Here is a 26,173-nt window from a genome sequence, read left to right as displayed (position 1 = left end):
TACATGCAATTCGAAAAACTCTAATATCTCCATAAATGTTCGACTAAGGTAAAAAAAAAAAAAACTTTGGATGGGGTATTTAGATGGGCTTCGGAGTGCATAGCAATGAAGTCAATTCTACTCCGAACCATCCCTTTAAGTTATTGTTGTAAGTGTGAACAGGCCTTAATAGAAGATGAAACCTGCACTACTCAACACAACTGCTATGCACCTTTTTCTTCAACGCGGAAGTAATGGGTGAGAATTCCCGTTTCCTTATCCGCTATAGGGAAATAATAAAAAGAATAACAACTTCCAGTAAACAGTAAAACTGTTTGCACTACAAACCAGTGTACTCATAATTAAGATAATACATTAGGATAATACCGCAAGACACACCAATTTGCAATATCAAGCAGCAAAACCAGCTGTTTTGTACAGCTAAAAATAGCTGGACGTGAATGAGACCGGAAGCCATACCCATGAAATTTACAAGCTGCTGCGCCCACTCTTACGGGAAGAAAAGGGTGGATACTTTCTCATTTGTAATGGACTGTGTTTCAGAATTAGATGAAAATCTTTGGATTTATTTTTATTTAAAAATACATACAGTATGTATATACAAACATTAAGTGCTAAAAATGCAAAGGAAAAAAAATGGATCTATCAAAACTTGATTTAGAAGACAAGCAAAGGCTTGTGAAAACAACTTTTCAAAAACAGAATTATGCGGATAAAATTAAAGGCCTACTCAAAAATAGAGGTTCTTTTTTGGCATCAGTGGTTGAGCGAAAATCTTTAACATTTTAGTGTGGTAAAAAAAAGGTTCTTTAGATCATTAATGCTCTTCACACTAAGAAAAAAATGGTTATTTTAAGTACTGTTCACTGCAAGGTTCATTGTGCAATACAAAATGGTTCTTTAAAGGCCTCCCTTTGGAAGCGTCATTTTTAAGAGTGTACTCAATCTGTCCCATTTTAAATCTGTTGCACAGATAAATGTCCTCTGGCATTCCATATCTGCATGAAACAACTGCATCCAGTAGATAAAACACCATTAGTGATAGTGAACTCGTCCGAGTGTGCCTGTGCCAGTGACGAGTATATCCGGCTGTCCATTCCTCCAGATCTCCCTGACGATTCGTTCTCTCTCCTCCAGTCTTCTGGCTCTCTCTAGCTCCTCTGCTGAAGCAAACACATTCACACTCTTAATGGTTCCATTCAGCTGGGTCTGATCGCTCACGGGGCTCACTGTGACCACTGGGACTTCTAGGTCCTCGTCATCTCCTTCCTCACTTTGGTCCTCTTCCTTGTCTTCCTCTTCCTCCTCCTCGCTGGATTCTTTCAGTCGTCTCTTGTCCGGCGAGGAGGGTGTTTTTGTTTTTGAGCGTGGTCGGCAGGCGATGCCCAGTATGAGGAGGAGGAGGGCCAGCAGAAGACCTGAACACACACCCAACATGAAGTACAGCGCAAAGCTCTCCATGTTTTCTGCGTACAAAGAGAAGAACAATTGTCAAGAGCATGTTCAAGTCATTTTAGACCAGAACCAGAATATACCAGAAAATGGTTCTTATGTAATGATTATTAATGTATTTTTCAGGGTCTTTTTGTTTTTAATTTTCTAGACTGGTTTGACACTGAAGAAAAATCTTAAGCCCCAGGCCCAGAGAAAAAGAGAACGTCTTTAGGAACATATAAGCCATTTCTCATGAAGTCAGACGTGTGAAGCCAAATCAAACAGAACACTTAAGTCCATGGAATGGGTTGTTATTTTGTTCTTTGGGTCAGACGTGCGCTGGGGCACAAAGTTCAACAAAACCAACCCTTGAGCACCAGCATTGGATATCTTGACCTGGGCAGTAATGAGTTGTTTGTGTTGAATGCTCTTATACCTGTGATATGGCCGTAAGTAGCCATGCTGTTACTCAGCAGCTCCATGTCTTTCCGTATGGGGTTCATGTTGGCTTTATCTGGCTGAGTGATTTTCCTTTTTCTTGCTTCTGTTCTTTCTCTCACCGTGACCTTCAGCTTGATCCCTGTAGTAGAACAAAATACAGATGCTTCAGAGACAGCAGTCATATGGTTAAGAAAGAACCCAGTACAAACATCTGAGTGTTGTGGCTGGTGGACTACATGTCGCTATGCACTTGCTAGGGTGTTCTGGGTGGTTACTACTTAGTTCTGTTTTAAGTTGTTGCTAGGGTGTTTTGGGTGGTTGCTATGCAGTTGCTAGGGTGCTCTGGGTGGTTGCTATGGTATTCTGGGTGGTTACTACTTGGTTATGTGTTCTGAGTTGTTGCCAGGGTGTTTTGAGTGGTTGCTATGCAGTTATTGCTACTTGGTTCTATGTTCTAAGTTATTGCTAGAGTGTTTTGGGTGGTTGCTGTGGTATTCTAGGTGGTTACTACTTGGTTCTATGTTCTGAGTTGTTGCTAGGGTGTTGTTCTGGGTGGTTGCTATGCTGTAGTGCTTTGAGTTGTTGCTTGCTACTTGGTTCTATGTTCTGAGTTACTGCTAGTGTATTTTTAGTGGTTGCTATGCAGTTGCATAGATGTTGTTATGCGGTTGCTAGGGTGTTCTGTGTGGTTGCTTTGTGGTGTTCTGGATTGCGGTTTCGATTGTGTTCTGATTGTTTATAATGAGGTTGGTATGATGTTCATAACGGTTGTTAGGATGGTATGAGTTGTTGCTATGTGGTTGCTTTGGTGTGTTAAGTGGTTGCAGGGGTGTTTTGGGTGGTTGCTATGTTGTTACCGAGGTGTTCTGGGTGTTTTTGTGGTATCTATGATCATCTGTTTGTTTGCCATGCTGTTGGTATGATGTTCAGAATAGATACTAGGGTGGTATGAGTTGTTGCTGTGTGGTTGCTATGGTGTATTGAGTGGTTGCTGGGTTGTTTGGATTGTTGCTATGTGATTACTGGGTTGTTCTGGGTGGTTGCTTAGTGGTTTTTATGGTGTTCTGATTGTTTGCCATTCAGTTATTATGATTTTCGTTATGGTTGCTAGGGTGGAATGAGTTGTTGCTATGTGGTTGCTATGGTGTATTAAGTGGTTGCTATGTGGTTGCTATTGTGTATTAAGTGGTTACTGGGGTGTTCTAGATGGTTGCTTTGCGGTGTCTATTGTGTTCTGATTGTTTGCCATGCAGTTGGTATGATGTTCTTAATGGTTGTTAGGGTGGTAAGAGTTGTTGCTATGTGGTTGCTTTGGTGTATTAAGTGGTTGCTAGGGTGTTTTGGATGGTTGCTATGCAGTTACTGGGATGTTCTGGGTGGTTGCTTTATGGTGTCAATGGTGTTCTGATTGTTTGCCGTGCAGTTGGTATGTTCATAATAGTTGCTAGGGTGGTATGGGTTGTTGCTATGTGGTTGGTATGGTGTAATAAGTGGTTGCTGGGTTGTTTCAGATGGTTGCTGTGCAATTACTAGGGTGTTCAGGGTGGTTGCTTTGTGGTTTCTATGGTGTTCTGATTGTTTGTCATGCAGTTGGTATGATGTTCATAATAGTTGCTAGAGTAATATAAGTTGCTGGGTATGGGTGGTTGCTTTGTGAGATCTAAGGTGTTCTTAAGCGGTTGTTATCATGTTCTGAGTGGTAGCTTTGTGGTGTTCTGATTGTCATACAGTTGGTATGATGTTCATAATGGTTGCTAGGGTGGTATGAGTTGTTGCTATGCGGTTACCAGAGTGTTCTGGTTGGTTGCTGTGTGGTATCTAAGGTGTTCTGCGTGGATTCTATAAGAATGCTTCGATATTCTGAGTTGTTTTGGGTGGTTGCTAGGCAGTTGCTTGGGTGTTAAGTGGTTGTCAGGGTGTTCGCTATGCAGTTGGTTTGATGTTTAGAATAGTTGCTCAGATGGTATGATTTGTTGCTATGTGGTTGCTATGGTTTATTAGGTGGTTGCTGGGGTGTTTTGGATGGTTGCTATGCAGATACTAGGGTGTTTTCCGATTAGTTGTTGATTTTAGGTAGCCTATCATTCATGTTCTTAGCACAAACAGTGTTGAGTTGCATGCAAAGTTTAATATTTAATATTAGGGCTTTTGTAAAACCAACAGTAATTCCTGCTTTAGCATTGCAGGGACAGCTAAAACAACATGCCCTGGTATGCATAATTAGACAAATAGTCCCTAACTTATTTATTTTGGACCCTGAGGCTGAAATTGCGCTAACTATGCCATTAAACAGCATTATATCAGTCTTTTTCCACACAGGCCATTTGTAACCGCTGTTATTATTGCATTGACCCACGTCTCACTCTTTGCTCCCAGGCAGACTTTCCCATTTTTCCCACAGGAACTGAGATCCTGTGAAGACGTTCACATGCTGCCCGGGGTCTGCGTGGGACTCTTCCTTGGGAAACTGGGAAGGATCCAGCTTGTGTCACTTTCTCCGAGACGGAAAAGAGGAGGGGGAGAATTAAAGCCGAACATCTGGATTTCCCAAGCCAGAGCCGCACGAGTCCTTGGCGAGAATCTCCTCCGGCCCGAGTGAGGAAATGATAAAAGCGTGAGACTATAAATGCGGTGACTCCCTGTGTGCGTCCACCACACCATAAAAACCACAGACGCTGAGACCATGCCGAGATCACGGAAGAGGTGCCATGTTATTGTCTTCCTGTTTGTTTCCTCTTGGGGCCTGTAATTACAGCAAGCAGTAATCTACGCCATCAAGGCCAAAAGTCTCAGCCGCCCCGATCCCTATCTGCCACGTTCTTGGCAGAACTAGGGTACACATTTAAGTACGCTAGCGTGAAGCACATTATGTTAACTGTGACTCTTTGTCTTTATGTAGCTTTCCTTTGGACAAAATGTCTACTATTTCTTCTCATAGATGCCTGAAGTAACGTTCTGTTGTTTAGAGGTTGTTACATTTTTTATTAGCTCTTATTAACTCTTATAGCTTTTATTAACTTATGGTAGCTCTCATTTATATCTAATTTTAATTAAAGTTTTGGATGCTAATAATAATAAATACGGTAGACACAGTTAAGACCATTTTTTTGTATACAGAAAATCTCATTTGTATTTATTTTTCTCTTTGCTTTAGAAATCCCATAAAACAAAAATATCAAAACATGATCAAAATATGTACTCAAACATTTCTCTTTAAATTCTAAGTGTTTATAAATTATTTTAGAAAGTAAATATATATATATATATATATATATATATATATATATTATATGATTATTATATATTGTTTTAAAATGATTATAAAAATTATAATACCACTACTACTACTACTAATTATTATTATTATTATTATTATTCAATTTAATATAGTCATACAATATTCTTATTAATATAATAATAATATAATAATGTAATACATATAATTAATATAATAAATAATAATATGATGTTGATGATAATTATTTAATATATTAAAAATATTAATACTAACAATGTTTATTTACACACAATAATATTTAATATAATATTAATAATAATAATAATATTATTAATTATAAAACGGTTAGTTCCATTCCTGAATCATGAATACGACACAGCTGCTGACCAATCAGAATTGAGGAATGGAACTAACCGTTTTATAATTAATAATATTATTATGATTATGGTTATGTAATATTACTGACACAAAAACACTTGCTTGGATTTTAACATTCCTTCAGATATTAATATTTTATAGTTTAAAATGTGATATTATGCTAATTGTTTATATAAAGTATTATAATTAATTATAACCATTATTATAAGAACATTTAAAAAAATACATTTTTTATTTAAAATTATGTAATAGTGTACTACTCCTACTACTACTCTTACAAATAATAATAACAATAATAATATTAAATTTTGAATTCAGCATTATTATAATTATTAATAAAGTCTATATTTATAAATATATATGATTATGTAATATTCATTAGAATACTACTACTACGACTACTACTACTAATTATTAATATTATATTAAATATTATTGTGTGTAAATAAACATTGTTAGTATTAATATTTTTAATATATTAAATAATTATCATCAACATCATATTATTATTATTTATTATATTAATTATATGTATTACATTATTATATTATTATTATATTAATAAGAATATTGTATGACTATGTTCAATTGAATAATAATAATAATAATAATTAGTAGTAGTAGTAGTGGTGGTAGTATAATTTTTATAATCATTTTAAAACAATATATAATAATCATATAATATATATATATTTATAAAAACATTAATGTTAATGATTTTAATACTTTATATAACCATAATTACCATAAAACAATTTACAAAAAACATTAAACAGTAAGATGACAATAAAAAAACAATAAAATAAGAAATATTCATATTTATTAGTAGTAGTAGTAGTAGAGGAGTAAATTGAATATTACATAATTAAAAAATAAAATTTAAAGAAAAATTGTTATAATAATGGTAATAATGAATGATAATTCATTATATAAACAAGTAGCATAAAAGCCATTTTAAATTGTAAAATATTCATAATACCTAAGATAATTAAATGTTTAAATGCAAGCTGTTTTTTTTTGTTTGTTTTTTTGTTTGTTTTTGTGGCATCTCAGTTTTATGTTATTCTCTGCAGTCCTGTAAAGCCCCTCCAGTGTGGTTTAGTGAACGCAAACTACATTCCCTCACATAAACAAATGACAAACAGGAACTAGGATACCAGGAATATGAGATTACACTAGACGCTTGTAAACATTGTCAAGTCCTGGTCCAAGTAGCAATTAGCGTGGGTTGTACGCCACAAGTTCCAAAAATATTCCTCTTAGTGACACAGCATACCAGACAGAGGCTAAGTGGCCTGAGTTCTTCCCCACAGCCGTGATTCATCGGCAGTTCGACACAGGACAAAACATCTCAAACATACCATCTGACACCTGTCAGAGCTTTTCCCAGAAGAGCAAACCTACAGCAGGGCATGTAGCAGCAGAACCTGCTGAGCTCGTGCTTTTCTGCATATTCTCCAATCAGCAATCTTTTAAAGTAGATTATTTCAAGAGGTATTATATAGTCACATTATTAACAATGATAGCTGTCAGACCAAAAAAGTGTTTTTAATATATATTCCAGTGTTTTTGTTTATAGTCTGCTCCAAGAGGTTTAAATAAAGGTCATTTATAAAATGTAAGAAATGTGGATTGCAAAAAGTCACCTCCTTTTTTATATGTATGGTATTTTCCTAATAAAATAAATTATTTAATAACAATTTTTTTATTATATTCAAATCAAACCAAACTACAGTACTGTGCAAAAGTTTTAGGTCACTAGAATTTTCACCAGCTAAAAATGGTTTTAAATCTTTTGCTGTAGTGTGTCAGTAAAATATATCAGTTTACATTTCAAAATAATAATTTTGCCATTAATTTTAATAATCCAGTGAGATTTTTGTTTGCACAAGGAGTCTGACAACATCCAGTGCTCCACTCAGAGATCTGATCTCATCATCATCCAGTCTGTCTGGAATCACATGATGAAACACAACAAACTGAGACAGACTAAATCCAGAAGAACTGTGGCAAAATCTCCAAGGTGCTTCGAGAGACCTATCTACAAAGCTACCTGAAAAACTATGTGCAAGTGTACCTAGGGCGAAAGATGCTTTAAACACAAAGGATGGTCACACCAAATGTTGATTTAATTTAGATAATTAAAGTTAATTGATTAATAAAATCTATTTATGACATTATTTTTGACAGCATCCTCATTTTACAGCATTTTTACACAAGCGGCTACAACTTTTAAAAGTACTGTAGCTTTGCAGGTAGATTTCTTGAAGCATCTTGGAGACGTTGCTACAGATCAGGGCCCGTATTCACAAAACATCTTAAGGCTAAAAGTAGCTCATAACTTGCCGATTTAGGAGAAAATCTTAAAAATGATGGGCGTGTCAGTCCTAAATTTAGGACTCTGAGTTTTTAGGACTCTAAGTTTTTTCTCTAGAGTGTTTCACAAAGCGTTTAGCGCGAAAACTAGCTCCTAAACCTGTGCAACGTAAAGACTGATTTTAAATCAGTGATTTATAGCCTGCGCGTCCGCAAGTTCGCTTGGGTTTGTGAAATCACTCATTTCGCGTGGCGGTGTGTACGGCTTCTCGAGTGAACTGTTTGCGTGTCACCCCATTTCTCACAAAAATTTTTAAAGCTGTTTTGGCTGAACAGGTACGCCGGTACAAACAACTCTATAATCCATCAATGCGTGACCATAGAAATAGTCAGATGGCAAAAAAACTCATCGTGACCAGTATTTGCAAAAAAGTTTGTGAAACTGTACATTTTAACACTGTTGTGTTGGTTTTACTGTTGAAGACTGCTGCAATAAAAACATTTCTCATAGTTGCTTTTGTTAGTGTTTCATATTACTTTTCATAGGCGTAATTCACGGGTGGGATGAGTGGGACACTTTTTGCAAAGCTCGATATTGTCCCACCACTTTTTTGAACATCTCGCAGCAAGGACCTATATGCTGATGAAACATTCCTTTCTGTAAAATAAGGTGCTGACGCTGGAATCTGTAGGTTTTTTTTAAAATCATGCTTAATGTTCGTTGCGATGCTAATTAGCGACGCAACTTTCTCAATGCGGCTCGTGCTCAGTGTTCACATGCGAGCGCTTTAATCCCTCGCTTATGAATCATCACGGTTAAAAATCAAAACAAAATACACACAAATGTGTCTCTGATCGCTGATGAACATATTTAATTTTATTAAGGGATGAAAAAGTTATGTGATGGCGGATTAGATCCGAAACCTTCAGCTTCTTCTAACAAACATTCTACCACTAGACTATTGGATATCACTAATAACTTTTGCATATATATGGATTTATTCACTGCAACATTTATCTCGAGGCTAATAACATTTTATTAAAGTACATGTAAGACTAAAATTATCATGTTAAAAACTAGTTTAATGTCAATACATTATGTACACATGATCAGAGCCTGTAACCACAAAACATTTCATCTTACCACTAAAAGTTCTCCTAAATGCTAGTAAAAGTTTTTAGCTAAGAGTTTTCTCTTAAAACCTATTCACAAAGCCGCTGAGACAAACTTTTACTAAGGAATAGAGAGAAGTCTTAAGCTAAAAGTAAGGGCGGGGTTGACCTCGTTACTATGGATGATTTCGGCATGCTTATTAACTATGCACACAATGATTGGCTGATAGGGGAGGGGTCTCTGTCAGACATTCATTCATAGAAATATTGTAACATGCAATATTATATCATATTTAAATAAAGGTTTTAAAATAAAAATGTTGCAATATTCAAATAAAGATTTTAAAATGCAGGCTAAGTGTCACTAAAACGTGTATCTTCAGCCTCATGTGCGCTCCTCGTATGCATATAAACAGCCTTTTAATTAACAGGGTAGAATAATCATAGGTGATAGTAAGGCAAGTAAACGTAAAATAAAATTTTATGTTCTCTTACTTCTTACCCAACTTGTTCGTGAAAACAAAGTTGGGATAACATCAAAAACTAAAAAAGATGTGTGGGAAAATATATGTGTGCAAATAAATGCAGCTTTCCCACTTTTGTCCAGAAGCAAATATGACGCTGGTATTGCTGGTATTCTTTGCAAAGTCAGGCAAATTAAGGCAGAGATTGTAGAATTTAAGTGACAAACAACTGCTACAGCTAAACTTTATTACTTTCAAGTTGCCGATAATGTTTTCATGTAACCTTGTTAGGCTATTGCAGATTAAAATCCTTAGCCTCATTAAAATATTTATTGCATTCATAGGAAGCTGCCATTCGAGGATTGTTCAAACCTTGCTGTGGCATTATTGGGTTGCTTTTATTTGTTGCAATTCTGCAGCAGTCCTTTGCGATTAAGACCGCACCTTCTGAAAAGCTCATTATCATCCAATGCTTCTAAAATGCTTCTGTTCCGAGGCAGACAGCCGGCAATAGCCATTATAGGATAGTTTTAGGACTTGATCTTAGTGACTTAGGAGTCCTCTCCACTACTCCTAACATTTCACGGGTTTAGGAGCTAGTTTTAGTGCTAAAACGCTTTGTGAAATACTCTTAGAGCAAAAATTAGGAGTCCTAAATTTAGGATTGTTTTAAGCATTACTTTTAAGATTTTCTCCTAAATCGCTAAGTTATGAGGCTACTTTTATCCTTAAGATCTTTTAGGAACAGGGGCCCAGAATTTGGTGATGTGCGCGCGCAGGCAGCACATGGCGGTGCAGAAGAACACGTCGAGTATAAATCGGACTAAATCATGCTTAAATCACAAGATCAAATCCTAACCTTCCTAAAATGGATGTTGCTGGTGATCACCTCGGAACTTAAACGTTTTAGAAACACTCTGCATGTATATGCACACATTTTCCTACACAATTTTTTTTTAGTCTTGGAGGTTAACCCAGCTCCAAATTTTCATTTGATTATATCCTACTTTGGGCAAAAAGTAACAGCTGTTCTTGCGTCCAGTTTGGTTTTGTTTTACGTTTGCGTATCTCGCTATCAGCCATGATTATTCTATAGTGAATAGAAAAAAAGCCTTATACGTCGGCACCGATAGACTAGTGGTTAGTGCGTCAGTTTATAGCGTATCTCTGCTCAAAGCGCCCTGAGTTTGATTCCCGTTTCGAAATATTTTGCTGCTCGCCCCTTCTCTTCACCCAATTATTTTGTGTTAGTTCTCTGCTATTCTGTGTCATTAAAAGCATAAAAAGCTCTTTTAAAAAGTCTGTTTACATGCATATCAGCTAATTGTTTATTATAAGAAGCACACAGGTAAAAGGCTGTCAATCATTTTAACACTTGTTTAATAAGTGACACTTGCCCTGTATTTTAAATTCTTTATTTGAATGTGGCAACATTTTTGCAAACTTTTTAAAACTTTATTTGAATATGGCAATATTTACAACAATATTTCTGTGAATAAATGTCTGACAGACCCCTCCCCTATCAGCCGATCACTGTATGCATGGTTAGTGAGCATGCTGACATCATCCATAGTAACGAGGTCAACCCCGCCCTTACTCTTAGATTAAGACTTTTCTCTACTGCTTAGTAAAAGTTTGTCGCAGCAGCTTTGTTAAATAGGTTTTAAGAGAAAACTCTTAGCTAAAAACTTTTACTGCTATTTAGGAGAACTCTTAGTGCTAAGATAAAATGTTTTGTGAATACGGGCCCTGATCTCTCTGCGTGGAGCACTGGCTGTTGTCAGACTCCTTGTGCAAACAAAAATCTTACTGCATTATTACATGCAGTTTGTTGTTGCTAGGTTGTTTCTACGCAGTTGCTAGGGTGTTGTGGTTGGTTGCTAGGGCATTGCTAATGTGTTATGCAATATCTATGGTTTTGTGGGTGGTTGCTAGGGTGTTGTAGGTGGTTGTTAGGTTGTTCTCATGCAATTGCTAGATTGTTGTGGTGGTTGCTAACGCTAAGGCGTTACTAATTATGCAATATCTGTGGTTTTGTGGGTGGTTGTTAAGGTGTTGCTATGCAGTTTGTAGTTGCTAGGGTGTTGCTATGTAACTTCTAGGCTGATGTGAGTGATTGCTAGGTTGTTTCTACACAGTTACTGTCGGTGCTTGTTAGGGTGTTGTGGGTAGTTGCTAAGGCATTGCTATGCAGTTGCTAATGAGTTATGCAGTTTCTAGACTGATGTGTGTGATTGCTAGGTTGTTTCTATGCAGTTGCTATAGGTGCTTGTTAGGGTGTTGCTTTGCAGTTGCTAGGGTGTTGGTGGTTGCTAGGGCATTGCTATACAGTTTCTAAGGTGTTGCTGTCCAATTTATAGGCTGATGTGTGTAATTGCTAGGTTGTTTCTACAGTCATGGACAAAAGTTTTGAGAATGACACAAATATTAGTTTTCACAAAGTTTGCTGCTCAAATGCTTTGTTTCAGTTGTTTCTGTGATGTACTGAAATATAATTACAAGCACTTCATACGTTTCAAAGGCTTTTATCGACAATTACATGACATTTATGCAAAGAGTCAGTATTTGCAGTGTTGGCCCTTCTTTTTCAGGACCTCTGCAATTCGACTGGGCATGCTCTCAATCAACTTCTGGGCCAAATCCTGACTGATAGCAACCCATTCTTTCATAATCACTTCTTGGAGTTTGTCAGAATTAGTGGGTTTTTGTTTGTCCACCCGCCTCTTGAGGATTGACCACAAGTTTTAAGATCTGAGGAGTTTCCAGGCCATGGACCCAAAATGTCAACGTTTTGGTCACCGAACCACTTAGATATCACTTTTGCCTTCTGGCACGGTGCTCCATCGTGCTGGAAAATGCATTGTTCTTCACCAAACTGTTGTTGGATTGTTGGAAGAAGTTGCTGTTGGAGGGTGTTTTGGTACCATTCTTTATTCATGGCTGTGTTTTTGGGCAAAATTGTGAGTGAGCCCACTCCCTTGGATGAGAAGCAACCCCACACATGAATGGTCTCAGGATGCTTTACTGTTGGCATGACACAGGACTGATGGTAGCGCTCACCTTTTCTTCTCTGGACAAGCCTTTTTCCAGATGCCCCAAACAATCGGAAAGAGGCTTCATCAGAGAATATGACTTTTCCCCAGTCCTCAGCAGTCCATTCGCCATACTTTTTGCAGAAGATCAATCTGTCCCTGATGTTTTTTTTTTGGAGAGAAGTGGCTTCTTTGCTGCCCTTCTTGACACCAGGCCTTCTTCCAAAAGTCTTGGCCTCACTGTGCGTGCAGATGCGCTCACACCTGCCTGCTGCCATTCCTGAGCAAGCTCTGCACTGGTGGCACTCCGATCCCGCAGCTGAATCCTCTTTAGGAGACGATCCTGTTGCTTGCTGGACTTTCTTGGATGCCCTGAAGCCTTCTTAACAATGCAGTGGAAAGTTTTTTTCGGGATTAAGTTAATTTTCATGGCAAAGAAGGATTATGCAATTCATCTGATTACTCTTCATAACATTCTGGAGTATATGCAAATTGCTATTATAAAAACTTAAGCAGCAACTTTTCCAATTTCCAATATTTATGTAATTCTCAAAACTTTTGGCCACGACTGTACACAGTTACAGTAGGTACTTGTTAGGGTGTTTCTTTGCAGATGCTAGGGTGTTGTTGGTGGTTGATAGGAAGTTGCTAAGGTGTTGCTATGCAATTTGTAGGTTGATATGTGTGTGTGTGTGTGTGTGTGTGTGTGTGTGTGTGTGTGTGTGTGTGTGTGTGTGTGTGTGTGTGATTGCTAAGTTGTTTCTATGCAGTTACTGGGGGTGCTTGCTAGAGTGTTGCTTTGCAGGTGTTGTGGGTAGTTGCTAAAGTGTTGCTATGCAGTTGCAAATGAGTTGCTAGTTTGTTATGGGTGGTTGCTAGGGCCATGCAGTTGCTAAGGTGTTGTTATACAGTTTCTAAGGTGTGTGGTAGTGCATTGCAATGTAGCTGCTAGGGTGTTGTGGGTGGTTGCTAGGGCATTGCTATGCAATTTCTAGGCTGATGTGAGTGATTGCTAGGTTGTTTCTACACTGTTACTGTTGGTGCTTGCTAGGGTGTTGCTTTGCATTTGCAAATGAGTTGCTAGGCTGTTATGGGTTGTTGCTAGGGCATTGCTGTGCAGTTGCTAATGTGTTGTTGTGCAATTTCTAGGCTGATGTAAGTCATTGCTAGTTTGTTTCTATGCAGCTGCCGTGGGTGGTTGCTAGGGCATTGTTCTGCATTTGAAAATATGTTGCCATGCAGTTGCTAGGATGTTATAGGTCGTTGCTAGGGTATTTCTATGCAGTTGCTAGGGTCAAAAAGAGTCCAAGTCACAGTTTCAGATATTTACAGATATTCTGTTTTTATATGATGGTGTTATTCTGGTTTTTATATAGTTTATATGGTCATATTCTCGTTGGTATGACTAGAGTCACTCTTTTAATGTAAATATGTGTGCTTTTTGCCCAATCACATTTTTTGGCAGGCAAAAATCTCCAAATAAAAGTAACAGCAAGCTCTTAAAAAAACTAATCCACCCATACTACACTTTTATCTGCTATCAGAACAGTTTCACAAGTCAAAGATAGTTTTGATGTTTTATCTTTTTAACAGAAATTAAGTATTTAACTTCTTACCTTTTCTAACGAACCATCTTTTCTATCCAGATCGTCCTTGTGGAGGAAAGATGAGTCCCGTATCCAGAGGCACAGTGACCTCATGCACTGGCAGATGAAGCGGGAACACGAAACGCTGAGAGGTGCTTTATCTTCAAACACACACTTTCTCTCTTTCTCTGTCTGTCTACTCACACATGTCTGTACCTGACATCAGGAGAAGCAGCAGAAGCAGCCCTCTGTGCTCACACATACACAGCAGCTCTCTCACTGGACCAGACCATAGAAAAGCAGTTTGGGCAAAGGGAGGTGTTTCCTGTCAGAGGGGAAAATAGAGTCAGGGAGGGGCGAACGACATGAGACTAGAATTTACACCCTCGGGATGGCAGTGCGATCCAGGCCACATTTCACGCCTGCTGGTCACCAGATCAGTGTAAACCTCTTCTTCAGGTCCACACATGTGTATTTGAGTACGTTGTGTGGGTGTGTAAACCACAGAGAACATACCCCTTGTTTTCTTTAAGCTCAGACAGACTATGGATTCTTTGCTAAATGTAGCAGCTTAAATATAGTTTAACTGTATAGTCTAGTATTGTTTATACACTATGTTGTGGCCTCAGAATTATTTATGTTTTATTTTTTTAAGGCCAAGATTGCCAAAATATGATGGCCTCCTTGTGAGCCCCCCCTTTTTTTAATATACACTACCAGTCAAAAGTTTTTGGACAGTAACATTTTTAAGGTTTTTTTTTTAAAGAAGTCTCTTCTGCTCACCAAGCCTGCATTTATTTTATCTAAAATACAGCAAAAGCATATATTTTCATCATTACTCCAGTCTTCAGTGTCACATGATATACTACAGAAATCAGTCTGATTTGCTGTTCAAGAAACATTTTTTATTATTACTATTATCAATATTTAAAATGGTACATTTTTTTCATGATTCTTTGATGAATAGAAATATGCAAAGATCAGCATTTATCTGAAATAAAAAGCTTTTGTAACATTATACACTATACTATTCAAAAGCTTATAGTCAGTATATTTTTTATTATTCTTTTGTTAATGATATAAATTAATACTTTTATTTAGCAAGGATGCTTTAAATTGATCAAAAGTGATGCTAAAGACATTTATAATGTTACATAAGATTTCTATTTCAGATAAATGCTGTTCTTCTGAACTTTCTATTCATCAAATCTGAAAAAAATTCTACTTTTTTCTATTTTTTGAGCAACAAATCAGAATATTAGAATGATTTCTGAAGGATCATCTAACTGGAGTAATGATGCTAAACCTTTAGCTTTGAAATCACAGGAATAAATTACATTTTTTGAAATATTCAAATAGAAAACAGTTATTTTAAATAGTAAAAATATTTCATAATGTTACTGTTTTTGCTATACTTTGGATAAAAAAATGCAGGCTTGGTGAGCAGAAGAGACTTCTTTAAAAACTTTTGACTGGTAGTGTATAAAGACTTCATAATTCAGGCCCCATTTATACTGTTAGAAAAATGTATAAAAATGTAAGTATTATGTTAAACTAAATTACAGTACATGTACAAGATATATATAATCTCTAGAAAGATACAATACAAAAGCAATATATTATTCACTGCAAAGGAGAAAAAATTGCTTTTATTGTATTTTATAAAAAACACAATTAATCATATGATTCCGGACGAGTTTTTAGAAAATAAAATGAAATGTTAAAATCTGTAAACGTTAAGTTATTTTTTTTAAGCCACACTAAAATTATATATGTATTGTATATCAAAAATTCACTTTCTCTGTCCCAGTTTATAACCTTGACAATGCATGGAAATTTGTCTTAAGCACCAAATCAGCATATTACAAGACTGGAGTTAAAGTTGTTACAAATATGTTACAATGTTAGTTTAAATTGCAATAATGTTTCACAATATTACTGTTTTTAGTGTATTTTTAATGCACTTGTCATTTTTAATTTAGTTTTTTTAAGAATCAATATTGTGCAACTTTGCATTTCTGAAGACATTAAAATCTCTTTTTTGCACGATCAAGCCCTGCTCAGTTTTTCTTCCATAAAAAAAGCCTTTACAGTATTAATATTTATAAGCAGAGCCAAAATAAATGTCCAACACAACATGCAGAGCTCAAAAGTAATAAGCAGCAAATGTAAAACTAAACCCAGCCTCGTTCTGTTTCTATTTGTCTTTACTTTTAAACATTCAAACACTCCCCTAAATGATGCTTCTGTCAGCATGTGCAGGCTTGAGTATAAGGTCGACCGCCCAACCTCTGGGACGGGCCACGTCGAGCATGCCAGAAAGATCTCTGTCTACTCTGTTGAAGGGTTAACCCTGTGGGGTGGAACAGGAAATGTCTGCAGTGGGCACAGCGCCTGGTGCTTTAGGCTATGGCTAGATTAAAAGAGCCCTTTGTGTTCCTGTCTGACGAGAGTTAAACACCTGAAGCGACACTTAACCGTATGGCGTCCCAAGCCTAGCAACAGCCAATGAAACTTATCTTTGACAGTACAGTGAACCGTGCCACTCAGATAAGTTAAGTCTGAGAGAGATAAGAGGACATTATGCAGACACCATACTCACTTGAGCAGGTGCATGCTGGGAAAAGTTAGGATGTGGAAATGAAAGGTAAATGCAAGTTGAACTGAATCATCCACTGAGATTGAACACCTTGAGCACTAAGCTAAAATGATCATGCACCAAATTTCTCCCAGCATTCAAACCCTTATAATTTTTTTTATTAATTCAGCTTTTTTCTAAAAAGAAATTCAAACAGTTAATACAGTTTTGTTCTTTTCTTCTTTACTTAAAGCATGAAATAAACCTGAATGAACATCAGAATTTATCTGAACCGTGGAAAGATGTCAATACACAATTTTTCAAGTTTAAGTTTACTGAAGTTAATCAACTATCCTGTGTGATTTGTTTGTCGGACAAAATGCAGATTCTGCATTATGATTGGTCAGATCGCCCATAAGCAGCATGTGTAATTGTCATGTTGTGCAATGTGTTTTGTTTACCAGAATATTCCTGTGTCCGGACAGGAATGAGGTTTGAGTCATTGCAAAGACGATGATTATGTGGTTACTGAAAACCTTACATCCTCATACGCAATGCCAAAACATATGTAGCATTCTTGAAGCAAAATAATATTGTTCCAAAATAAGATGTGAAGTCTCTTGCCACATTGGCCACAAACTGAGACAAAAACAGAAGAATGAGACCATTTAGCAGACAAAAGCATTTGAATTCCTACTGTTTGTTAGTCTAGTCTGAAGGCTTAGATTAAAGTAATAGTTCATACTAAATCTTAAATGTGAAACAGAGATATTATTAAAGCATTTTAATGTCAAACGACTGCTTCTTGTTAAAAAAAAAGTCTAAAATATTGCTTTCACCAGTGAGTTTACTTATCTGAATCAGGGGAGAAATATGCACAAATCAAGCCTGTTTACAAGCAAAAATATGTTTTAAACAATTATGTTGGTGGATTTTGATGTAACAGGGGATGGACTATAGAGTCATATTTAACTGGAAGCAATGATTTAAAGTTACAAAGTCTTAATGATTGATTTGTCTTTTACAGACATGCAGCTTTTTGTTTTACAAGGACTGGATTGATGGACTGGACTGGAGTCGTGTGGATTACTTGTGCATTATTGTGATGTTTTTATCAGCTGTTTGGACTCTCATTCTGACGGCACCCATTCACTGCAGAGGAATCGTTGGTGGGTAAGTGATGTAATGCTAATTTCTCCAGATCCATTCAAATGAAAAAACAAATTCATGTACATCTTAATGGCCTGAGTACATTTTCATTTTTTGTTGAACTACTTTAAATAAGAACTAATTTGACAGCTCATTATACTGTTTGACTATTTGCAAAACTCAAGTTATACTACCAGTCAAAAGTTTTTGAAAAGTAAGATTTTTTAATGTTTTTTTTTTTTAAGAATTCTTTTCTGCACACCAAGCCTGCGTTTATTTCATCCAAAGTACAGCAAAAGCAGTATTATTGTGAAATATTTTTACTATTAAAAATAACTGCTTTCTATTCGAATATATTTTAAAATGTAATTTATTCCTGTGATTTCAAAGCTGAATTTTTAGCATCTGTACTCCAGTCACATGATCCTTAAGAAATCATTCTAATATTGCTTTGCTGCTCAATAACCATTTATAATTATTGTTGAAACAAGCAGAGTATAATTTTTTCAGGTTTCTTTTTTTATAATCAGAAGAAAAGCATTTATCTGAAATAGTAAAAAATATACTGAAAAAAGCTTTCTTATTCAAGATAAATGCTGATCTTTGGATCTTTCCATTCATCAAAGAATTCTGAAAAAAAGTACTCAACTGTTTTAAATACTGATAATAATAAAAAATAAAAATGTTTCTTAAAAAGCAAATTATTAGAATAGTTTCTGAAGGATCTTGTGACATTGTACACTAGAGTAATGATGTTGAAAATTTAGCTTTGATCACAGGAATAAATTACATTTTAAAATATATTCAAATAGAAAAGTTATTTTAAATAGTACATATCTTTCCAAATTTACCTGCTTGCTGTATTTTAGATCAAATAAATGCAGACTTGGTGAGCAGTAGAGACTAATTAAAAAAAAAACCCCACAAAATCTTACTGTTCATAAACTACTCATAGACTGGTAGTGCACTTGTATATTTTTATCCCTAACAGCTTGCCACGTTAGAAAATTCCTGTCCAATCCAATCCAGGACTGTTCTCTAAATTATTTAGATAACTATCTGAAAAAACATTATTTGCAGTCATCACACTGCAAACAATGTTTTGAATTGCACAAATAAAGGCCATAAAGTACCAATATTTGCATATAACATAATGATTGTGGTTAGAGATACAGAACAAATAAGATGTGTTGTCTAAACAAACACAATGTCAACTTTAAAAACTCGTCAGTCAATGGTTATTTCATCGTTTATTGCTTTTTCAAACCACTAGAGCAGTGGAAAATAAACCAGAAATTACTTTTCCCACACTTTTCCTAGACATGATATTCAGAGCTCTTTCAGTCACCAACTAGCAACATATTCAAAGTAAACTATATACAATACTTTTTTGATCCATGTTTGCATTACTCAATTTAAAAATAATACTGTGCATTACAAAGACAAACATTAGTTCCTCACAAAAACTATTTTTTCTTTGAGTATTCTTTGCGTCCACCGCTTGCTCCGAAGTTTCGCACACGGTGTATTTTGGCGAGCTGCGTCTCTATTGTCTCTATAATGTTCATGTGGTCTGGGATGTGGACGTAACGCACGTTTCGGCCCGTGATGAACAAGTCGTCCATACTGGACACGCGCCCACGTCTGTCCCTGTACACAACCTTCTCCAGTCGGATGTTCATGAAAGCGTCCACGTTAATAACACGTCCCCTCGCCGTGCTCTCGTCTCGCAGGTCAACGGTGGTCACCTGGCCATGCAGACCCTGCAGAAGAATAACCAGACTGTTCTCAGCGATGGTGCGTTCACGAATTGAATGGCTCACGTCCATGTTCACCTGTGCACAGAGAAGTTTTTAACAATCAGACAATGTCGTTTGTGACCCTGGACCACAAAACCAGTCACAAGGGTGCATTTTGTAACACACAAAAGGCTGAATAAATAAGCTTTCCACTGATGTTTGTTAGAATAGGACAATATTAGGTCGAGATACAACTATTTGAACATTTGGAATTTGAAAGTGCAAAAAAATCTAAATATTGAGAAAATTGCCTTTAAGGTTGTCCAAATGAATTTCTATGCAATGCATATTACTAATCAAAAATTAAGTTTTGATATATTTATGATAGGAAATTTACAAAATATCTTTATGTAGCATGATCCTTACTTAATATCCTAATGATTTTTGGCATAAAAGAAAACAAAACCTGACTGATTTTGTGGTCCGGGGTCACATTTGTCTTTCAGTGAGAGTAATTTAAGAACCACTTTTTATGACACCCAAGAAGATAAAAAAAACATGATGAAAGGCACACTATTGATTCTCTGTTTCGAGCATGTGTACACTTGCACATAATGAATGATAATTACAGGTTTTTGAGAGGCTCTGCTGACAGGCAAACCACACATTGCATGGCAAATATGCAAATTAAGCTGTCTAACCAGGTGAAAGGTCTCTTATGCTCACCAAGGCTGCATTTAATTTGATCAAAAATACAGAAGAAAAACAGTAATACTGCAAAATGTTATTACCATATAAAATAATGGCTTCTATTTTAATATACTTTGAAATATAATTTATTCCTGTGGTGCAATGCTGAATTTTTATCATCCATTACTTCAGTCTTCAGTGTAACATGATCCTTCGTAAATCATAATATGCTGATTTATTACTTTTATTATCAATGTTGGAAACAGTGGTGCTGCTTAATATTTTCTGGAACCTGTAATTCTTTTTTCAGGTTTTTTTTGATGAATAAAAAGTTGAAAAGAACAGCATTTATTCAAAATAGAAATCTTTTCTAACAATATAAGTCTTTGCTATCGCTTTTTTATCAAATTGAAACATCCTTCCAGAATAAAATTATTAATTCCTTAAAAAAAAGAAAGAAAGAATAAATTACTGACCCAAAACTTTTGAACAGTAGTGTATATTGTTAGAAAATATTTATATTTTAAATAAATGCAGTTATTTTAAACTTTTTATTAATCAAGGATTCCTGAAAAAAGAAGTATCAGAGGTTCCAAGAAATATTAAGAATATTATTTTTTTTTTTATGTTATCATGTTTGTATTGTGTTAGTTAGCTGTTTTTAGTTATTTTTGCAATTTGAGATTAAGATTAATTTGAATGCACAGTGAAAAAAACATGATTCAAAAAAATATTAAGCAGCAAGACTGTTTCCATCACTGATAATAAAACAGTATATTAGAATGATTTCTGAAGGATCATGTGACACTGAAGACTGGAGTAATGATGCTGAAAATTCAGCTTTGCATCACAGTAATACATATTTTAACTAATAGTTAACTAGTGATCACGATATTAGTCACGATTCACTTAAAGACGATTAGCTACACATATTAAGCTTTCCTGCAACTTCATCTTTAACGTCGTTATTAATAATGCAGACGAGTTTTGTAATCTTACAGAGACCAAATGCTTACAAAGAGCATTTAATTCTGAACACAGAATCACTAATACATGCCACTTGGAGTAAAATATTCATGTATTACCTTCTTTTATGTTGTCTAACACGCTCAAAACATCATGTTTATATCCTGAATGGTTTCGAGCTCCGCGCTTCGTCGCAGCGGAGAGTGACGTCATCAAGACGTACCGGACTGAAATCGTTCGCGCGCCCTCTAGCGAGTTACTTGGATAAACAACATCATAGCAGACGGTAGGACTAGTTATCCTTTTTACCCAGTGGTAAGTTTATTCTTGTAAGTCAGCTATTTCAGCTGTTCACACACAGATTCACTCCTGTAGCGGGGCACGTTGTCACAATGGGCATCTGCTGTTGATTTTAAAAATAGCTTTGTTTGATATATAATATCGCTGCTGTGTGAAGATGTGAAGTATCTTGCCACATTGGCCACAAACTGAGACAAAAACAAAAGAATGAGACCATTTAGCAGACAAAAGCATTTGAATTCCTACTGTTTGTTAGGCTTAGGTTAAAGTAGGCTAATAGTTTACACCAAATCTTAATTGTGAAACAGAGCCATAAGGCATTTTTAACTTCAAACCCCTGCTTCTGGATAAAAAACAAGTCCTCTGTCTATAATATTGCTTTTACCAGTGAGAAAGTTTACTTATCTGAATCAGGGAAGAAATATGCACAGATCAAGCACTTTTTACAAGCAAAGATGTTTTAAACAACGATGTTGGTGTATTTTGATGTAACAGGGGATGGACTGTAGAGTCATATTTAACCATTTAACTTATATCTAAAAGCATAATTACGACAAACGAGCCGTTTTTGAGATTTTTTTCGTTTTCGTTTTGTGGTCAATGGCCGGTGAATGGGAGTACTAGGGGCATAAATTTGAGCGCATCAAAATCGATATTTTTACAACACTAAGAAGGCTCGACACACCATGAAACTTTGCTCAAAGTATCGCCTGGGTCTCTACACATGAACTCGAGCATTGAGAACATTGTTTGTGTGCACAGAGTTTACTAAAAAGAAAGTTTTTGAACAACTCACTTTCACTGTTTGAGTTTCCGCTCGCGGCCGTCTTGCCAGTCAAGAGGTGTCGATCTCCGAATGCGAATGAATGGACTCCATAGGACGAAATATTAGGCTTATATGAGGCTCTTTTTACAACTAGAAGGTTAATATTGTTTTTCCACTTGCGACAAAACAACGAATTAGCCGTGCATTTATATGGAAATATGCTTTAGGAGCTATCCATCCTCGCATTCGGAGATCGACACCTCTTGACTGGCAAGACGGCCGCGAGCGGAAACTCAAACAGTGAAAGTGAGTTGTTCAAAAACGTGAAAATGGTGTGTCGAGCCTTCTTAGTGTTGTAAAAATATCGATTTTGATGCGCTCAAATTTATGCCCCTAGTACTCCCATTCACCGGCCATTGACCACAAAACGAAATCACGGTCAATCTTAAAAACGGCTCGTTTGTCTTAATTATGCTTTTAGATATATGTTTGTCTTGTTTACAGTAAAAAAAAAACAGCCCAGGTTGCATTTTGGCAATAGTTATCCTTTAATGATGGATTTGTCTCTTGCAGGCTGGTAAGGACTGGATTGAGTGCCTAGGCTGGTTGGCTGGTCTTAGCTGGATTTAGCTGGTCTCCCAGCCTGGCCACGCTGGTAAGGCTGGTATTAGCTGGTGGTTTCCCAGCCTGGCCAGGCTGGAAAAGTGGCCGAAACCCTTCTAAAATCAGCCTGCTGACCAGCTAAAACCAGCCAACCAGCCTAGGCTGGATTTAGCTGGGTTTTTTTTTCACCAGGGATAATGTCTGAAAAAAGCAGCGTATCTATATTTAACATGTATTACATATTGTTTAATGTGCTTGATCTAAACAGTAGAACAATTATGAAACAGTAAAATGCTAAAGATAACACGCAAACATGCCAAACTCTTGTGCTTTAACTGTAGCTAATTATTTGTTAACACCATTATTTGTGTTACATACTTACATTTTAGATTTTTCTGTTAAAACATTATTGTATGCAGTATCTACACATTAAAAACTTACTTTGTTAAACGTTTTGTGCCAGCTTGGAAAACTATATAGAGAATGTCAGTTAATCAATCAATATAACCCATGTGACAACTTGCCTCAACCTGACATGTATAAATTATCCTGAGAATAGAGTTCAGGGTTTGCACATATGGCATGATTTGGTCAGTTACCCGGATGCACGGCCATACTAGCGATACTCCAATGTAAACAAAGGAATTGATTGCATGGTTAATGCACTACTGAATATGTCATTCTGCTCATTTATGCTTTCTAAACCATGGGGGAAAAAATGTAGAAGCTGCTAAATCCTATAGAGAAGTACTTAGTAAGCAGGAAGGGAGCAATATTTTGAAAAACTAAAGTTAATAAGTGGTAAGAATACGTATGTGCAGTATTAATTAAGATATTAGTCTAATATTTCACCTACCTGACAGGAAATGATTAAAACAAACACAAATGTTGTCAAGATTCTTGCCCTGGAAATTCAGGTTCAGTTTGGCCAACCACAAACGCCTTTTGTTCCTCAGACAGTTTTTGCACTCTTCTGCTTGATTTGGTATAACTTTTGGCAGTCTATAGTACTCCAACTGGTTTTCCTCATCTGAGCGATTATTACATCCCAAAACATGAAAATAATTGATTCTTTTCAGCAGGAATAATCAGCAAAATATGCAAGTTTGTTTAGTTCAGTAGCATTGTTTACGTTCAGTCCCGCCAATATGGCCGATTAATGACGCCTCCTGAAAACACACTATATTGAAAGTGATATTGTTGACACTTGTCTGAATGTATGTTGGTGTGGTTTTCTGCCATCAGAATGAAACACTTTCTGTTCCAGTGAACTTAAAATGCTTGACTTTCATTTTGCTGCAGTGAAACTAAATAAACAGATACATCAGTCATTGTATGTCAATCAAATAAGACATATTAAACTGCCATTAGATGCATTTTGTTTTTCTTTTTGTTTTTTTTTTGTTAAAGGGGTCATCGGATGCCCATTTTCCACAAGGTCATATGATTCTTTAGGGTCTTAATGAAAAGTCTATAATGTACTTTGGTTAAAAATTCTCAATAGTAGTGTAAAAAAAACACCCTTTTACCTTGTCAAAATCAGCTCTACAAAAAATCTGCTAATTTTATTGCATGGTCCTTTAAATGCAAATGAGCTCTGCTTGCCCCGCTCCTCTCTTCCTAGGATGATGAGCCGTTATGTTTACTTTAGCCGTATTTATCCCTGTTTAGCCATGTTTAGCAGCGAAACTTGCTAACAAGCACATTATTAAGAGAGGTTGTTTTGCAAAGATGCATAAAAAAAAACGTTATACTCACTTCTGCTGTGGATGAAGCTGCATCAGGAACGATTTGCAAGAACATAGACGCATATGTAGATCGGGATTGGCGCATTCCTTTTAAAAACGAAAGTAACGTTATCCTCTGCATCTTCAGTGGGAGTAAATGACTACTGATATGTTCATTATTACATCCAACAACAGAACATCTCAATTGCTCAATCTGAGACATTCTTGTCTCCCTCTGCACCTGAGTTGACACAATGGCGATCGGAGTCGGACTGTTTCAGCTCGGTGAGGGCGGGTCTAAGGTAAGACGCTCATGTCAATCTACTATCTGGGAGTGGCCTCTGTTGGTGTGCTGTCACACCGACAAGAAGCTGAGAATGACCTGATTTTAAAAAGGGGATATTACTTTTAAAGATTAAAAAAATACCACTGGTTGGATTTTTATCATTATAGGGTGGTTGTGTACACAAACTACCAATACACATTAATGTTCAAACAACATCTAAAAGTTAGTTTTGCATCCGATAACCCCTTTAAGACAAACTCTGTGCATAGAAATCGTAATATTTTTCAGTTTTCAGCATTTTCAAGCATATTTTCAACTGGTTTGAAGTTTTAAACCTCACGTAATGTATGAAATTAACCCGTTACAGTGTGATTTTAGCTTCCAGCTTGTTTTTAAGTCACATTTCTGAGTGTACAAATGCCAGACATTTCCAAACTTACCATATTTTTCTGTAACCTTTCAGACATATCACATGCTTCCTGACTCACAGTCTACAGTTGCTGACCTTTAGAGCTCATCCATCATGGCCAGCAAGTCGTCCCCCTTGTTCCCAGGTCCCTCCGTTGGGCTTCCCCCTTCATCAAATTCTCCTGCTATGCGTGCCAGCTCAGTACTGGCCAGCTGATCCTGAGAATACAGAGGTAAACATTTTTAAAAATGAAATTTATATTGACAGATTTACTGACAGATTTTGGTGTTAATAAATTATGAGTACACTTATGAGTGTCTAATGTGAAAAAACAAATTAAATACTGATGTGGTCTGAGATTACTACAAACTCAGTATGTACTTATTAAAGTAATTGTCTAGGGTCGTTAACATTTAAAGATTTCTGTAAACTCATAAAACATTCCTGAATTGACAGGGACAAATGTGTGGTTGAGTCTTTAGGTGTTAACTTCCCAGTAACTTACATTTGAATGGAATTTAAATCATATGCCAAAAAGCTTGAAGTTAAGTTCGCCCTGGAGCAATGCTGGTGTTTCTTAGGTAATGATAATAGATTTTACTAGTAGTAAAGGGCATTCCCAGCTCTAGGCAGCATAATAAAGCGAGACAAGGACATGAGCTGATTTATAAAGTGCATGACACAGCACCTGTGTGGCTTGTATGTTGATGACTCTAGATGACTCCATTCCTTCTGAAATTCCACTGGAAAACATTTGAGAGATTGGTTATTTACAGTAGCATACACTATCAGTCAAAAGATTTTGAACAGTAAGATTTTTTAAATGTTTTTAAAGAATTCTCTTCCGCTCACCAAGCCTGCATTTATTTTATCCGAAGTACAGCAAAAAAAGATTTTGAAATATTTGTACTATTTAAAATAATTGTTTTATATTTGAATATATTTTAAAATGTAATTC

At 36.2% G+C, this 26,173-nt stretch overlaps 2 protein-coding genes across 2 annotated transcripts; both read right to left on the bottom strand.

Annotated features, from left to right (window-relative positions):
- Nucleotides 1-545: 545 nt before the first annotated feature.
- On the bottom strand, nt 546-14,284 carry eva1bb (eva-1 homolog Bb (C. elegans)). The gene is made up of 3 exons (XM_073822351.1): nt 14,033-14,284; nt 1,871-2,014; nt 546-1,466 (listed from the first exon to the last, which is right to left on the bottom strand). The coding sequence occupies exons 2-3, from the start codon at nt 1,935-1,937 to the stop codon at nt 1,036-1,038; spliced, it is 498 nt and encodes a 165-aa protein (XP_073678452.1). The 5' UTR covers nt 1,938-2,014; nt 14,033-14,284; the 3' UTR covers nt 546-1,035.
- A 4,676-nt stretch (nt 14,285-18,960) lies between these two features.
- Nucleotides 18,961-21,662, bottom strand: lsm10 (LSM10, U7 small nuclear RNA associated). Its single transcript, XM_073822377.1, has 2 exons — nt 21,244-21,662; nt 18,961-19,564 (listed from the first exon to the last, which is right to left on the bottom strand). Exon 2 carries the CDS (start codon nt 19,556-19,558, stop codon nt 19,196-19,198), a length of 363 nt encoding a protein of 120 aa, XP_073678478.1. The 5' UTR covers nt 19,559-19,564; nt 21,244-21,662; the 3' UTR covers nt 18,961-19,195.
- Nucleotides 21,663-26,173: the final 4,511 nt, after the last annotated feature.

This window comes from Garra rufa, chromosome 17 (genome assembly GCF_049309525.1).
Source record: "Garra rufa chromosome 17, GarRuf1.0, whole genome shotgun sequence".
NCBI lineage: Eukaryota > Metazoa > Chordata > Actinopteri > Cypriniformes > Cyprinidae > Garra > Garra rufa.
The sequence above is the reverse complement of the archived record's forward strand: the minus strand, read 5'-3'. Positions and strand labels throughout refer to the sequence as shown.